Below are 17,436 nucleotides of genomic sequence, written 5' to 3' on the forward strand. Positions count from 1 at the left end.
TTCTTGGTTGTTGTTATTTTTTGTTTTTCTTTTCGCTTTATCGTTTATTCATATGACAAATTCAATAAGTCTCTATGCGTACTTCTTTTCTTGGTTGTTGTTGCTTTTTACTTTTCTTTTCGCTTTATCATCTTATTCATATGACAAATTCAATGAGTCTCTGTGTGTACGTCTTTTCTTGGTTGTTGTTGTTTTTACTTTTCTTTTCGGTATATCGTCTATTCATTTGACAAATTCAATAATTCTCTGCGTGTACGTCTTTTCTTGGTTGTTGTTACTTTTTACTCTTCTTTTCGCTTTATCATCTTATTCATATGAGAAATTCAATAAGTCTCCGTGCGTACTTTTTTGTTGGTTGACTCACTCTTTTTTCGTTCGAATATTATATGCTTGAGTCGGGTAAAACTTAAAGATAATGTTTACAATTTTATCATTTTCCCTCCTCACAGTATACTAAGATTTTCCCTTTAATTTAAAATGTAACTTACACTGTTTTGCTTTTAAATGATAAATAATTAGCAAATGTCAGTAACGGAGCAGACATTGTCACATAAATTAAATTTTTTATGTCATTAAATTTGGCTAATATACTTAACATGTAGGCTGTATTTATAGTACCCAGTATATTTCTTTAGAAAAATAGAATTTGTTACAAAAATAATAATAATTCACAGATGTAGTTACACTTATGTTACGGTAACGGAGTGGAAAAAATTATTGGGCCTCATTACTTGATGATATCCAAAAACATTTAAAAAGCAGATTCGTGCAAAACCAAATCTATTTTGTACATCCCTAATGATAAAATTTACCATACTTGTTAAAATTTTATAGATAGTCCAAACTTTATTTTCATGCAACATTAGTTAGCGACAAAATCGTCTTATGAGAAATTGACTCAGAAATGCTTTTATATATAATAACAATATTCACGCAAGAGTGATTTAAAAGAAAAAAAGAAATTTTGAAAGTTATAGTGGAATAAAAATAATATTGTAATGGTATTGTAATGGGGCGCTAGTGCACTTTCGCACCCCCCTTTTTTATTGCAGATTATGATAGAGAATTTTATGGTGATTCAGAAAAATATAAAAACATGGACCTGAAAATCAACGGAAAGTGCTCTAATTCGAAGTCAAAGTTGTAAAAAATCCCACTAAAAACCCTAATATTCGCCATTTTGAGAATAATAAGTTAATGAGCTTACAAAAGCAATACGTTAATAGCATGGTTTTTACATTAAAAAAGTCGTTAAAGTATGTTTTTCCGAAGTGTCTTCGTAGAGCGCAAAGCGCTCTACATAGCCATAAGCTACTCAGAGCGCAATATTGTACACGCATGCGCAATTATTTTATTATAACAGTACGATTTATATTTCACAATAAAGCTGGTTGGATAGGCGGCAAGGGTCAAGGTAAGGGTTAGAGATGGGGATAGGGATGGGGATAGGGATAGGGATAGGGATAGGGATAGGGATAGGGATAGGGATAGGGATAGGGATAGGGATAGGGATAGGGATAGGGATAGGGATAGGGATAGGGATAGGGATAGGGATAGGGATAGGGATAGGGATAGGGATAGGGATAGGGATAGGGATAGGGATAGGGATAGGGATAGGGATATCTGAAAAGTTTATTTGTGAAGTTGATGACGATGATATTGATAATGTTGTTGAATTTGATATCGGAGTTTTCTGACAACTTTTTTGATGATTCTTTCGTTCTGACAGTTGTGTGACTTTAAACAATCTACCACAACCTTGCTTGCATACTTCTTGCAAATTTTCTATCCTTTCAATTACATTGGTTGATGAAATTAACCCACCACTTGGAATTGAAATAGAACATTTAGGGCATTTTGTTTTTGATATTAGTTTGCCAGTGATAAGTGGTAATAGACATGGTGAGCAGAATGAATGAAGACAGTTTTTTATAATAATCGGTTTATGCATAATGTCATTGCAAAGAGTACAACACAAAGATGCACTTGAGGGTTTAAGATGCAGTTAATATCTTGCAGTTTAAGATTAAATTTTGCTTGAGGTAAAAGTTTAGATTGTATGTTATTTGTTTTATGTCTAGTCCAAATATTTTCACTATAACTAATACTTAAAGGTCTTCCACTTATCTTTTTCTTTTTTTTTTCTTCCTTTATTGGCTTTGAAGCAAACACATTCAGTTGCATTGCAATTTTCAGGCCAAGATCTTAATTTTATTTCAGTGTTTGAACCTTTTTCAATATTTCTTAATATTGAAAAGGGTGGTCCTTATCGATTCGGATAAAAAAACAAAACTCTATTCTAAAAATATGTTTTGTTAAAAGAACACTATCATTATCTAGACTTTCTCCACATATACTGCATAATTTTTTTAGTTTGGTTTCATGAGACTCAGTCATTTTTACGTGTTTTTTTATTGCTAAAATATAAGATTTGATGTACAAAATTTTTAAACTTAAAAAAGTAACCGGACTCTGATTTTTTTTTTATTATAAAGTTAAAACCATCTTTTTTTTAAATATATATAGCTTTAAAGCATAAAAGTTCTAATAAACGCTTAATTATTATGTTTTAGTAGTAAGGATGACCATAAAATAATTTCCGACTTTCCTGCGTATTTTATCACATAAAAATTAATAAATTTCAAGTAAAGTATGTTTTTCTTGGCCACATATTTTATCAGTTTATAAATTTATATTTGGTATATACATCTTCAAAGCAATGATATGACCTTTTTTATTAGGTTACGGTAAAAGACCATTACAAAAAAAAATCAAAATTTCGATGTTATTGTTGTTTTTAAAATAGCGCATGCGCATCATAAATGTCCGCAAATGCTTAAAATTAAACCACCGTGTTCTAGATTAAGAAAGTAAATTACTTTTCTGAAGTAGTCCTAGTTACTAACCATCACTTGTTACAAATCATCACTTAAGTTACAAAATTAAAAAGCTGGTTAACTTAAAACATGTTGCGTTCAGTCGATAACTACAACTGGCTTTCTTCAAAAAGACATGAAAGTTGGGATAATAAATGTCTTTAACTAGAATAGCGACAAAGTGAGTTTTTTTCAGTGGTGGAGTTTTTCAACCAATTTTTAGCTAGCGATTTTCTTTTATTTTTTTGTTAGATTATCTTTAGATTTGGGTTTACACTTTGTTAAAATCTTCTTGTACACTTTGTGTACATCAGTAACTTCAGGGTAAAATTTTTTACACCTTCAGTTTTTTTTTAATATAATATTTTAATTATAATTTGTGAGCATAATTGGTCATATAGCTCTTGATACAGGCTTTTTTTAAGCGTTGACTGGTATTTTCTATTCAGTGTGTTAAACCCACAGATAAAAGTTGCCTATCTTTTACTATTTTCGTTCATTTTACACACGAAGCAAAATTATATGCTCGAAAAACTGCTACCATACTAAGAGAAAATGTTAAGAATAACTCCGGTTCTGAAAGTGAATTGATCATCATTATCAGATTTATCAAGAAAGTGATACCAATATAGTAGAAGGGGAAAATGATACCAATATAGTAGAAGAAAAGACGACGAAAGCAGCTCAACCGAAAGTGAGTTGTCAAAATCATTTAAAAAACCGAAAATTAAAAAGAAATCAAGAGTGGCTCAAAAAAAAAAAAAAGAACAGTAAAAAATCTAACTGGTGTTGGTAATCAAAAAAATCAGGCCTCGAATTAGTGTAGAAAAATCTTATCGCGAAAATTTTTCATCTTAAATAAAAATATGTACAGAATATATATAATTTTTAAACAACATTATGTTATATTTACCTATGTAATACATAATTATAATGTACCTGTTTTGCAGCTTTTAAAATGTAATGGTTGGATTTTCTTTAAAATCAATGAACTTAATTTAATCGCTGATTACTTCTTTCTTCATTTTTCCTTACGATTATATTAAATAGTTACTTTAAACAACAACTGTTCAAATAGAGTCATTTACGAAAACTTGATTGTGCTGTTGAATAAAAAAAAAAAAAAAAACACTCGTAATTAAATGTTAAAATAAACTTTTCAAATCACACCCATTTTCATATTTTCCGAATAGGAAGCTGAACTTAATATTGTTTGTTGCTGAATTGGAGTTGCCTCTTTATGCTGCACGCTACTCAAAAGTAACGACCAGCGAGTCTCTTTATCTAGATTGTGCCGGTGTCACGTTAAATAAGTAGCCCGTTAAAAAAGTAGACAGATAGCTCTGCGCATGCGATAAGCATATGATGTTAAGTTTCCATTAGGTAGGTGAAATCTATCGTTAAATAAGTAGCCTTGTTCCGTTAGGTAAATCTTCAAAGTTACTTAAATTTCTAATTTATTAGTCAAAAATTCTGTTGAAGATATTAAATAATATTTCTCTGATGTAAGGACGAAATATTACAAATCAGAGCGTCAATCTTTTTTAATGTATGCAAAAAAATTCAAACTATGTGGTATGTAAACATTACATTATACTTTGTTGAATAAGTAATTATTATCATTGAATTAAATCTAAATTTTTACATACTTTAGATGGTAAATTGTATTATTTATAAAGCCTTACATATCAGAAAAACAAGCATTGTCCACCCAATTGATTTTAAAAGAGCATGATTATTGTCTTAAATAGACTAAACAATTAATTGAAAAAGATGATTTAAAAATAATTTTAAAAAAATCCAGCAAGAGAAAGCATCAACTTCTCTAACTGACGCAAGTATATCAAAATCCATAACATTAGTTTTTCCTGCAATTTCTGTAGATAATCATTTTTATTCAACATTATCAGTGCAGTCAGTCAAGCTGTGCATAGATGTTTTTAAACATCCATCTTGTGTGCTTAGTGATACTTTAATTGATATTGCACAAAGCTTTATTTCAAACCAGTTTCCTGAAGTAGGTGGATTTCAAAGTTCTTTGATTTTTAATTCAAAAAACTTTGGTGGTTATCTTATTTCTAGAAAGTTTGTTCAGATACTTAATGTTAGAAATTCGCATTGGGTTCTAATAAGTAGTTTAACATCTGAAAATGGTTCTAATTCTGTTCAGTATTATGATTCAATGTTTACTAGATTTAATAAAAGCACTGTTCCATTACTGGTACACAGAGTTGCACGATCGTTGTTAATAAATGAATGTATTTCTTCTTTAAATGTGGAGGTCATAAGATGTCAAAAGCAAGACAATGGAAATGATTGTGGGCTTTATGCTATTGCAAATGCTACTGCTTTATGAAATGGTTTTGACTCAAGTTTAATTATCTGTGATAAAAATATTATGAGGTCTCATTTCCTGCAGTGTATTGAGAGAAAAAAAATGGAGATGTTTCCTTACATTTCTTTATCATATGGTAAAAAAGTATGCTCATTATCATTTCAATGTGATAATTTCTGTCACTGTAATAATAATTTTTTTAAAAACGTTAATAAAATTTAGATATTTGATTTGTTATTTTTTGTTTTGTGAGCATGACTTGAAATCTTTTTGTTAAATACATAAAAATATTTTCTTAACAAAAACTCATTTTAAACAAAAACTAGATTAGAGTTATAAGTTGTAGAGATACAACAAGTAGAGTTACAAGTAGCCCACCCAACATGAGACAACTTTAAGACGTATGTAACTTATCTTTAACTCGTCTAGACGTCTGCAACTAGTTAAAGACGTGTTTATGACGGCTTTTCCACACCTCATTAAGACGTCTTCCGACAACCAGTTTAAGACATCCGCAAGACATCTAAACAAGACGTCTCATAGAATAACCAGTTTAAGACGTCCGCAAGACATCTTATCAAGACGTCTTAAACTGTAATAAGTTGCACGTCCACTCTTATACGTCCATGCTTTAATTCCTTCCTTAATTGCTTTTTTAATTACCGTCTTTATATCCGTTTACGGAAGAATGACAAGAATTGTGTGGTTTAAAGTTATTCGGTCTGACAATAAAATCAGTTGAACACACTGTTAAAGTTAGAACTTTAACAGTGTGTTCTCTGTGATGCTCCAGCAAGATCATTTTTAAAATGGACTGTTGTTTATACTGGATATTATTCTTGTGAAAGGGTGCATTATCAAAGGCTCTTGGGAAGGAAGAGCAGTAATGATGTTTAAAATAGTTTAATGAAGAACAAGAATTTCGCAAGCGGACAGATTACGATTTTAGTTGCCAGTCGTATAAGTAGCATCAAAAATATAGTCTCCTCTTATAGCTACTGGTATTATATATGTTTCCGGATTTCTGCTTTGACTATATGCAAAAGACCAACTAATAGTTCAAAGGAATTTTGAACTACTTCCGTAAAGGGCCTATGGCTAGGTTATTACAAGCACATATTTTAGAGATTTCTGAGAAACTAATCGAATTTAGAAATTAAATTGTTCGCTAATGATAAATTTCAACATGGATAGACAGAGAGGCGGATAGACAAATTTTAACCCACCTTTATATTATAAATGTATAATTGGTAAGTGTCTTCTAACGCTGCTTTCCAAAAAAACAATGATTTTCTTGACCTATTATTGCTTCATTAATTTTCTCTTTTTTGCGGCTGTCCGAAAGACATATCCAAAGGATTCGGAGAAGACAGTCCGTAAATTTATTCAGGGTGTGTTAAAAAACGCACCAGCATCACGAAAATATTAATAAAATTTTATAATCATGTACTCTTTTTTTGTGGATGCTGTGAAGTATTTTTCTATAGTAAATCATGTCTCTCTTTTTTCAGTTATTGCATTTGGATAGTTTATATATTCACACCTTTCCATTTTCTGTCACCACCTTCCAGTCTCCTTCTAATACAATATAAATATATATATTTATGTTGGCAGGAGACTGAAAGGTAATATATATATACACACACACGACTTTTTAAGCCGTCATTAATACGTGTTAAATAAGATAATATTAAGACGTTTTAGTTAAGACGACTTACTGTGTTTCATTTGAGACCAGTTTAAGCCTTCTTTAATACGTGTTAAATAAGACAACTTTAAGACGTTTTAAATAAGACGACTTACAGTGTTTCATTTGAGACCAATTTAAGCCGTCTTTAATACGTGTTAAATAAGACAACTTTAAGACGTTTTAAATAAGACGACTTACTGTGTTTCATTTGAGACCAGTTTAAGACAACTTTAAGATCAATTTCAAGACGTCTTCAATTTGTCTTTAAGACGACTTGTTGTTGAATGGGTATAGACTGTTATCTATTTAAGCATGGAATTTTATTTTCCGCAATTTCAGAAATTGCTGCAAAATCAGAAAAAAAAAAACGTTTTTAAAAAACACTTTTTACATTCGAAAACACAATAATATCACTGATCTCAAAATATAACTGGATAGCGTATACGAAAAAATTTTTTGAAGCCAGTTTTGGCCTCCCAAGATGGCGGCGGAATTAAGGAATGGTGATATGAAAATTAAGAAATTGATGATAATCAAGTTTTATATCTTAAGCTCAAATATTGATAAATATATAATTTTCTAATAAAAATCTAGTTTTTTTGTTTAACATAAGATTTTTTTCATAAAAATAACGGAATATTTACATAAATTTCAAATATAAATATTTTTTTATTTAACAAAACATATTCTTACAATAAGTTGCTCTATAGGTGAAGGTTGCCAATTTTGTACCCCCTAAGACAAAATTAAAAAATGTAGGCAATCCACTGAGTAGAAACCTGGATTTTCAATTGGATTTCATAATTTAGGGACTGTTTGTTGTAATGTTTAAAAAGCTCAAAATTTAAAAAGCGTTAAGTCTCGAAGAATCAAACTAAAAAAATAGCGCTAAGAGTACAATTAAGGAAACTAGATCCTTAATTGTACCATTGTAATCCGATATTGTACCACTTTCTTGATTTCAATTACTTTACAGCTTTGCAAATATTTTATGATTTTAGATTTAAGGGATTTAAAGAACTGATCAAAAGGAATGGTTTTTATAAAATCAGCAATTGGAAATATTTTACCAATGGGTAAGCTAAGATTAAAATAGTGAAGGAAGGTAGATATTAAAGTAGTTATACTAAATAATGTAAAACAATATATACTATATCTGTTTTAAAAACAACCACACTAAATATTGTAAAATAAAATACATAAAAACATTATTTTTGGCAAAAGTTTCAGATATATTGTGTCTGTTTTTGATTAACACCTGCACAGTCAACATGACACCAGCCTTGACATATTGGTAAAACTGAACTAGAGAGTGCATCAATTTAAGGACTGCTTGTCAATACAAGAGTAATACTGAAATTTTTCTTTTTTTGTTTAAGTAGTGAAGTTCGTTTTGTAAGTATGGATATTTCTCTAATTGGAATCTCAAAAGGAATTTGTTAAACTTTACACGCATTTTTAGCGGTCAGAATGGTTGCGTCGGTACAATTAAGGATATGCCTTGAGGTACAATTTACGCAACTAATCTGACATTCAGTTAGGTAAAAAATTTGACAACTAAAAATAAGATATTTTAAATTCTAGGTATTTATTTTGAATTTAGATAAATTATGCTTTAACACGTTCGCTGCCAACTACGAGTATACTCGTAGTAAGATGGCGTCATTTATTTGCCAACTACGAGAATACTCGTAGTACGCTGGCGTCATGAGCTTGCCAACTACGAGAATACTCGTAGTTATACTAACTTATTTCAAATATCATTTGTGCATGACTGGCTTTGTCTGTTCTTTTTTTTTTTTTTTCTTAGCTTCATATTTGATTTCAGAAAATATTACATTCAAGTTTTTATTTTAAAAATCCAGGGAACCTAACAAAAAATGCGGATAAAGACAGAAATAGCTTAAAACAGATAAAAATAAAACATTGATATTGATTTAATTTTATTTCATGAAAATTCAAGTGTAAACCTATTCTGTTGAATGATACATTCTGAAACATTCGCCAATACATAACGGAGGTCTATTTTCACAAGCAGCACATTCATATCGTGTTTCTTTACGCTTTATTTTAGAGCAGACTCGACCTGGTTTGGTTAGGAATTTTTCTTTTCATTCGGTGGTATTGAAGACAAGTAGTGGAAGCTATTATTGGTGATTCGAGGCACAATTTCATTCAAACGTTTACCCAATAAATCTTTAAACTTAAGCAAGGAAATTGTGTTATCTACTCCATATTTGCTGTTTAGACAGTAAGCATTAAACAAAACCAAAGAGATGAAGTGCTACTTTTTTATAACATCTAATTGTCTTTCTTAGGCAATCATAGTATGATACCATTTGTTCCGCCCTATCTACTCCTGACATACGTTGATTGTAATCTTTAATAATGTTGGGTTTCATTTTCTTCTCTCCTCTCCTGTTTGTCACTTCAATTATTTGCAACGAATGCAAGTTGCTAATCATTAGCACGTCTCTTTTGTTGTTCTATTTAGCAACCACTACACCCACTCTGCTTATGCTTATAACGTCTCCCTGTTTCAGTTTTGCTTTTGTACACTCTTTTGGATTTGACTTTCGGTCAGTTCTTAAAGTACCACAAATGTATGTTCATTGATTTATCTTCAAACCAGGATCGGCAGTAAATTGAATTTGTTTTACAATATCCGGCTCATCTTTCCATTGTTTTGAATTTCTAGATGGACGACCCGTTGTTTTAGCTCTTTTCGGCGCCATTAATAAAATCTTCTGCAGTGGCTGCTAGATGAACGTCTGTTAACTGATTGTCATCTCTTTCTTAAGTGTTATTATCTTCAGAAACTGATTCTGATGCAGTCAAGCTCGAAGAGGTAGTAGTATAAGCAAAAAATGAATCCGAATCTTCAATATCATCATCTTCACTATCCTCACAGTCTTCCATAATCATATGTGCTGATCCAATTGTGGAATATCTGTGTTGAGCTAATAGGAGATAGATAAATTTATAATTATCAGTTTATAAAAAAGAAATTACTCATCTATAAAACACATTAATTAGTATACTGTGTAAAAAATTCGAAGTGCACACTAAAATGTTTTTTAATGTATTAAAAAACATCTTATTGTGTACTTCAAATTTTTTTTCACATTTTCAATAACATACAGTATAATGTAGTTATCAAACATATTTTAGCTTCTAGTCTAAAAAACACAACAATTTAGAATTAAGAAAACAAAATATAAATTACCTTTTTTACTCATGATATCTGCCAATGTGCATGTGCAAAAAAATTGAAACACTATTTATAATAATAATGCATAAAATAAGCTACATTACTACACCTTTTCAAGATGTAAGTGAGAACTTGAAAGTTGTAATTAAGAAACGTAAGATGTAATTGAGAAATACAAAATGTAATTTAAAAGTCGCAATATGTAATTTAGAACATGGAAGTTGTAATTAAGAAACGTAAGATGTAATTGAGAAGATGAAAGTTGTAATTAAGAAATGTAAGATGTAATTGAAAAGATGAAAGTTGTAATTGAGAAAAGCTTATAATATATGTTTCAAATTACATATTGCAATTACTTATTTACATGTTGGGTTTCTCAGTTACATTTTAAAATTTCTTAATTACATGTTGTATTTCTCAATTACATCTTACGTTTCTTAATTACAACTTTCAAGTTCTCAATTACATCTTGAAAAGATGTAGTCACCACAATGAGTTATACTCATTACGGTGTTACGAGTACTTTGGCACTGGAGAAAAAAATTCCTTCGCCATTGCCAAACTACGAGTATACTCGTAGTGCTTTTTTTTTTGTCAGTTATATTCAGAATAAAAAATACTATAAAATTTTTTCAGATTAAAAACATTTTTTTTATTGGAATGTTGATATCTAGCTTTGGCAATGAGAATGAAACCACTCAAAACAGCCTCGGCAAAAATTAATCATTGTAGACATTATGGCTCGGCAAAGAAATAACGCATAGTTTAAAATAGCTCGGCAGCGAACGTGTTAACATAAATACACTGAACAAATCATATCTTCTACTTTCTTTAGTGAAATACGCTTAGCCATAAAAACCTAAAATAAGAAATCTTCAATAACAAACCAACAAGAGCTTACTCTGGCCTTAATACAGATGGATGACAAAAAAAAACAGTTGACTACTTAATTTCATTCAGCAAAGATAAAAAATAAATTAAAAAATTTCTTGTGGGTTGTAAAAATAACGAGTTATGTTAAAAGTACAATATAGGCATCGGTACAATATTAGCAACCTTACCCTATTAACTTTTTGTTTTTCGTTTTTTAGAATAAATATAATAAAATAAAAATTCTCAGTAAAACTAAGTACAAATTTTAATTTTAATTTGTTTAAATTTATTTTGTTTAATAAAAGTAAAGAAAAAGTACTTGTTTGCTTGTGCAGAAATCTCAAGTTTCAAATAGTTAGCATTTGTTATATAATTTATGTACCTTTTAGTTCTTAACTACCCAATGCTGTGTGCTAGAAGGTTAATAACACAGCAGCATGGTAGGCAGCTGATTTTATCTTTAAGATAAAATATTTTTTAGGCATTAGTTCATGAGATAGGCACTAAAAAATTATAAATGCTGCAAGAACTATTAGCTGAGCGCTGTGATTACACACAACACAGAGGTTCCTTCTAGAGTTATTTTATATATATATATATATATATATATATATATATATATATATATATATATATATATATATATATATATATATATATATATATATATATATATATATATATATATATATATATATATATATCTTCATATCATATCATAAAAATATTTTTGATTGGTTTTTGAATAGGATAAGTTTTGTTTATTGCTTCCTAAGCTTTTTTCCAGTTATTTTGGCAGTTTGTTTTTTACCCAGGTGATAAAGATATATTTTTGCTTAGTTTTCTGAAATAAGTTTAATCAGTGCAAATAAATGGTTATCAGTTATAGCTGAGTCAAACATATGAGAAGTTTGTTCATTAAATATTTTTGAGTAATCAACTGATCTCAAAACAGCTCTAGAAATGGCATTTTGAATTCCTATTTCAATTGGAAGGTTGCTATTTATTGAGGCAAGCAACCTTTGGAAACATCTTTCAGTTTCTTCGTATATGATAGCAACACTTTTAGTTGGTTTAATTAAACCTCCTCTGTCTTTGAATTTTAAAAAACTGGTTTGTTCGAAATGATAAGAAAGTACTAATGCATTCGAACATTTAATGCAGATGGTTTATTGTAAATTTACGTATCATAAATATTTTGATAAGATACATAATGTTGATAATGTTTGATAATATACAAAATGTATGTTATCAAAACATTCCCTTAATGATTTGTTTTGAATAACAAGTTAAAATCAATTGACTCAATTATTGAGAGCTGAAATATTACAAAGAATAATACATAAGTAAAATAACATATATTAAAAAATAATATTTTGTACTTAATATTTTTATTAAATACTATATCCATTCATTACATATATGTAATGAATGGATATAGTATTTAATAAAAATATTGATATAAATAAGCATTAAATAATCCTAGAAGGAACCCCTGAGTTGTGTGTACTCACAGCACTCAGCTAATAGTTCATGCAGCATGTACATATCTGGTATCTTGCTACAAAAATTGAAAATATAAAATTTGTCAAAATTGTAAGTAGACACCACTGCCGCTTACCACACAGTCATGTTATCAACCTTCTACCACACTGCATTGGGTAACTAAGAACTAAAAGGTACATAGATTATGCATAAATATTATTTAATCGTAAATTGCACTTAAAAGGTATATCGAATATTTTGTACCTTAGTATCAAAATAATTACTTTAGTTGACTGATTTTTTTAGAAATCATTTCATTTCTTTAAAGCCATTAAAACTTTATTTCATAGTCTAGTTTTTCTTTCAAAACTCTATTTATCTTCTTTAATATTTCTGTAAAAAGCCTTATAAAATGTACATCGATCACCGCTAGGAGCTCCGATCGCCGCCATCTTGGGAGGCCAATTTTGGCTTCATTTTTTTTTGAAAAAGGAAATTGAATACGCTATCCAGTTATATTTTGAAATCAGTGAATAATATCCATTGTCATTACGGTCATAGAGCAATAGGATGGATGAGTCGGTCAGCTGAGTTCTTGTTTCTATCACTCTTTGTTACAGGAATTTGAATATCCTTACATCGATGCTTCTATAAGAATCTGAGTTTGTCCCATTCAATAATCGTCCCATTCATTAAGGTTCTCCCCTACTACTGCATAAATTAATATTTTCACGGAAATAAAACTTGATTTTAATGCCCGACTTCTTTCCGTTAATTTTTCTCACTTTGCAAAATTCGTTGCATTTCTCAAAGATCAAACTTTATCCAATAACAGCTTAATAGTATTTAAATCCGGCAAATTAAGAGAGCCATTCTATATAATTGAGAGCTCTCCTTTGTTTTTTGCGCAAATATTCTTAGCGCAGTTTCAAAGAGTTTTTTTTTTTTTTTTTTCGAAGGTTCTTTATTTTCTTGACATACAAATCTTTGTCTAATTAAAAGTTTTCATGACAGCAGGGTAGTCTATTCTAAAATATCAAAATGTACTTCTTTTCTCAGAGTTCTCTCGATTTTAATTAAACCATCAACTTTATTGTGACCCAAAAAACTACAAATTAAGGATCGATAAGATTCACCTCCAAGTTTCACAGTTGGAACAATACAGTCCTCTAATCAAGTTTCTCCCTTACGTTGATGAACAAAAACTCTTTGCTTCAATCAAGGAGGTTATTTATTGGCTGCTTTGTTAGCTTCTACTAAAACTAAACAGCTGTAACTTCTGGCCTTGTTGCGTCAGCTTTACTCTTGAGTGTTAATTTCTTTAATTTTTTCATTTGTGGAACTTTAAGTAAAAAAATAAATCTCTGGAAATATGAGATCGTCCTTGGATAATAATCAACACTTTTGATCTAGATTTAGAAGTGCAATGTTTGGTTGTTATTATTAGGGTTAGGACTATTGTAATTGTAATGAAAACAATAACAGTAACAATAATTATTGTTATTGTATTAATTCTGTAATAAAATAAAAATAAATTTTGTATTGCAATTAATCTTGTAAAACAATGACAATATCTGAAAAAAAAGTGTATTGTAATGACCCACTACAATAACAATAAATATTGTATTGTAATTCGTCTTTGTAATACAATAACAATACATTGTTATTGTAATAAAAAAAATTATTTTATTGTCAAAGTTTAATAAATGTTTTAATAGTCCAGTTGCCGACTATATACTCTTGTATCCTTGAAATAGGGTACAACTAATATTTAATGATTGATTCTATTTTACTGAAACATAATGGTAAATTGGGCAACTTTAAATAGTAAGGGTATCATCAGACAGACAATATTTTGCGGCCATTTAGAGCTTAGAAATACATAACAAGATAGGTGATGCGAAATCTAAATATGATCCGAAGGTGATCAAGATTAATACCGATTGCGTATTATATTATATTTTGAAGATCAACACCGCATTTGTTACTTTTCAATCAACATATAAAGCATAATATTTTTACCCCATTTACACAATTTTAATCGGTTAAAATAGATAACTTGGTTTTTTAATGATCATCATAAGTAGGTGTGCTATATATGACACACTCATGGTAATTTGTCACCACAACCACGCATAATTATAGGATCGGCATGTCCAAGTTACAAAAATAATTTTAACGTAAACTTCTTCTGATCAAAATATGTAAAAAATAAAATTTGCAATATATTTCAAATCCGTAAATAAAAAAAAGCAAAAATAATAGTAAACTCGTCAGAGATGAATATAAATACGTTAAAATACGTTAGCTTTTCTACTTTATTATAAAGTAATACACTTTAATAGTTATTGTATTGTTTTCATCAAAACAATACAATAGTTATTGTAATTTTTATTCATTAAAACAAAACAATACAATAGTTCTCGAATTTTATTGTAATGTTAGAAAAAAAAAAACAGTACAAAACTTATTGTAATTGTTTTTCATCACAGCAATACAATACCAAAACAAAATTTTTTTATTGTTTCTATTACAATATTTTTGTTAATATTACAATACAATGTTATTGTATTGTAATGTGTAATTGTATTTAATTTTTACAATTTCAATTACAATAGTCCTAACACTTAGTTATTATCATAATGTTAAGTTTTCAACTTAATACATTATTCTTAATATCATGATTGTCACATAATCATCATTATGTTTGTTAAAAGTGTCTTTAATATAAATTGTGTTAAGAAACTCCATTATTAAATAACTTTACATTGCAATGACCTCTAAAGACAAAATGAATGTCGTTAAAAAAATGCCAACATACACTCCGGAAGAAATTAAAAACCAATGGAAAGAAATAGTAGCGGTATAAAACCGTTTTTATAAATTCACATTTTTTAAAAATAACATTTAGAATGTGAAAAAAGTAAACCATAATGTATTTTAAAAAATTTCAACTTTCTGATCTTCTGTCTTAACAGTATTTTTATAATAATTTCGCAACAAGAGTCAACGTTTGATCCATGCAAACCACATTTCTTCGAAAAATGAACGTTTTGAAATGGAAAAGATTAAAAGAAACTTCTCAAATTATAATTCTTATTTCAACAACAAAAAGCATGTAAGTTAAAAAGTATTATAAAAAAATAATTAAAACCAAAGTGTATTTTAAAACCAAATAATTAAAACCAAAGTGTGTTTTTATAACGCGATAATATTTACAATTTGTTTAGTAAATTTTTTTTATGGGAAAAAAATTTTAGAAACTTTTTAGATCAAGAAAAATTATTCATTCCTAAATAAGCAACATAACACTTTCCTAAATAAGCAACATATTATAACATTTTGCAAAAATATGCTTAATGAAAAACCCAATTGTTTTATGCGATTTTATTCACCAGCTATTTTAATTTTTATTTTTTCCATGAAGCAATTTGCTTTATCGACATACGATCGTCTTTTTCACGATCCAACAAACAAGGAATCCAACAAACAAGATCAAGATAATTCGAGTGATGCATTTGGCATAAATTCTAATGCTGAAGTAAATATTATTTGGCCATCGACGTTCAGTTCGGTTTATTGGTTCAATTTTAAATATGATTTTCATTTAACTTTTGTAGATAAGTCTAATCTTGCGCTACGTTTATTTATTATCAACTTTAGAAATCGGGAAAAATTGTTCCTTTATTGTCATCGTCTGCGTATGGACATCGCCTGCCGCTTGAAGAACCAGTGCGAAAATATTTTCGGGTTGACCTTATGCAACGGGAGTTTTACAGAGAAAATGGAGCAACTAAACCTTTTAATAGCCATCAGGAAGAGATGTAGACTTTAAATTAGATTTTAAAGTTTAATAATATAATTAAAAAAAAAACATATTTGTAATTGATGATGGAAAAATAAGAAAATAATTAACACCAACAAAAGTTAACAACAAATCAAGTTCTCATAATTTTAGAATGAAAATGAAATTTTTACAATCTTTATTAGACCACTTCTCCTGAGATCTTCAAAACAACTTCAAAAAATTTCAGATCAATAAAAAAGTTTATACTTCAATATTCAAGCCATTTTTAATGTTTCCTGTCTTTACTGTATATTGACATAAACATGGATGCCTAAAGTTGTCTTTTTGCCGAATTTCAAAAACCGATCATTTTTAACTTAACACAAACTACCTACTTGTGTTCATTATATGGAATTTTTTCAAGAACTCTTTGACTCCATTTTACACTCTTTAAGAGATTTCTTGAATTTCCATATTAAGTGTAATATTTACTGCTATTGTGAAATAAAATACATTTTAAACCTCTTATTCTTGTGGGGATTTATATGTAAGTCAGAGTGAAAACTTAAACTGTGTTTAGTTAAAAATGTTTCTTTACCAGCCTCAATGCTTTTAAGCCAAATAATTGACTTTTTCTTAAGGATATAGATCTCTAATCAAGTAAATTTTTGTAACAAAATAGTTAATACGCCTACTCTTTATATCACAACTGGCCTTTATCTATTCGATTCCTTATTAGATGATGTAGCGGTTAGTTCAGAAAAAACACACAAAAACTTTGTTGTCCTAAAAAATCAGGGAGTTTTGCTGACTAACAACCGAAAAAGATAAGTGTTTTAAAGCTGCGGTTAATTCTAACTCATTTTCAAGTTTTTAGAAAATAAGTGTGCACTGACTTTACGACTCTTTTAAGAAATTAAGTGTAACATTATTGACAACCTTATTTGTTAAATTGTTATAAAATTTTTACAATGCTTTAAACAGCAGTATTATCTGCAATCTATCATACAGAGGTTTTTAGTATGATAAGATTTCGAAACTTGAAAACGAAGTGATCTTTGTTTAAGAAAAGTAAAAAAAATTTAATGAAAATTGTGCGAATATTAGCTATATTGTCCTGAAACGAACGCTACCTTAATGGCTTTTTATTACATTAAGCATTTAAACAACAATTTTGAT

The 17,436-nt window shown here is 28.9% G+C and overlaps 1 protein-coding gene and 1 pseudogene across 2 annotated transcripts; both read left to right on the forward strand.

Annotated features, from left to right (window-relative positions):
* The first annotated feature begins 4,427 nt into the window (after positions 1–4,427).
* LOC149882926 (uncharacterized) lies at positions 4,428–5,433 on the forward strand (annotated as a pseudogene).
* A 9,831-nt stretch (positions 5,434–15,264) lies between these two features.
* On the forward strand, positions 15,265–16,386 carry LOC145192932 (uncharacterized). 2 transcript variants are annotated; one of them, XM_080070271.2, is made up of 4 exons: positions 15,265–15,333; positions 15,475–15,588; positions 15,898–16,011; positions 16,134–16,386. In XM_080070271.2, exons 1-4 carry the CDS (start codon positions 15,280–15,282, stop codon positions 16,296–16,298), a joined length of 447 nt encoding a protein of 148 aa, XP_079926397.2. In that variant the 5' UTR covers positions 15,265–15,279; the 3' UTR covers positions 16,299–16,386. The 2 variants fall into 2 exon arrangements, with proteins under 2 accessions (XP_079926397.2, XP_089921494.1); XM_090065368.1 differs by having other exon boundaries at positions 15,275–15,333; positions 15,449–15,588.
* Positions 16,387–17,436: the final 1,050 nt, after the last annotated feature.

The sequence above is a fragment of the Hydra viridissima genome, unplaced genomic scaffold (assembly GCF_058129835.1).
Source record: "Hydra viridissima isolate aposymbiotic clone 2 unplaced genomic scaffold, HvirCarnegie_v1 scaffold_10, whole genome shotgun sequence".
NCBI lineage: Eukaryota > Metazoa > Cnidaria > Hydrozoa > Anthoathecata > Hydridae > Hydra > Hydra viridissima.

What these genes read in the sequence shown, in the direction of transcription:
- LOC145192932 (XM_080070271.2), top strand. Translation starts at nt 15,280, where the DNA reads ATGCCAACATACACTCCGGAAGAAATTAAAAACCAATGGAAAGAAATA. An exon ending in ATTTCAACAACAAAAAGCAT is followed by an intron (nt 15,589 to 15,897) that starts GTAAGTTAAAAA and finishes TTTTCCATGAAG; the next exon opens with CAATTTGCTTTATCGACATA. An exon ending in GCATAAATTCTAATGCTGAA is followed by an intron (nt 16,012 to 16,133) that starts GTAAATATTATT and finishes TATCAACTTTAG; the next exon opens with AAATCGGGAAAAATTGTTCC.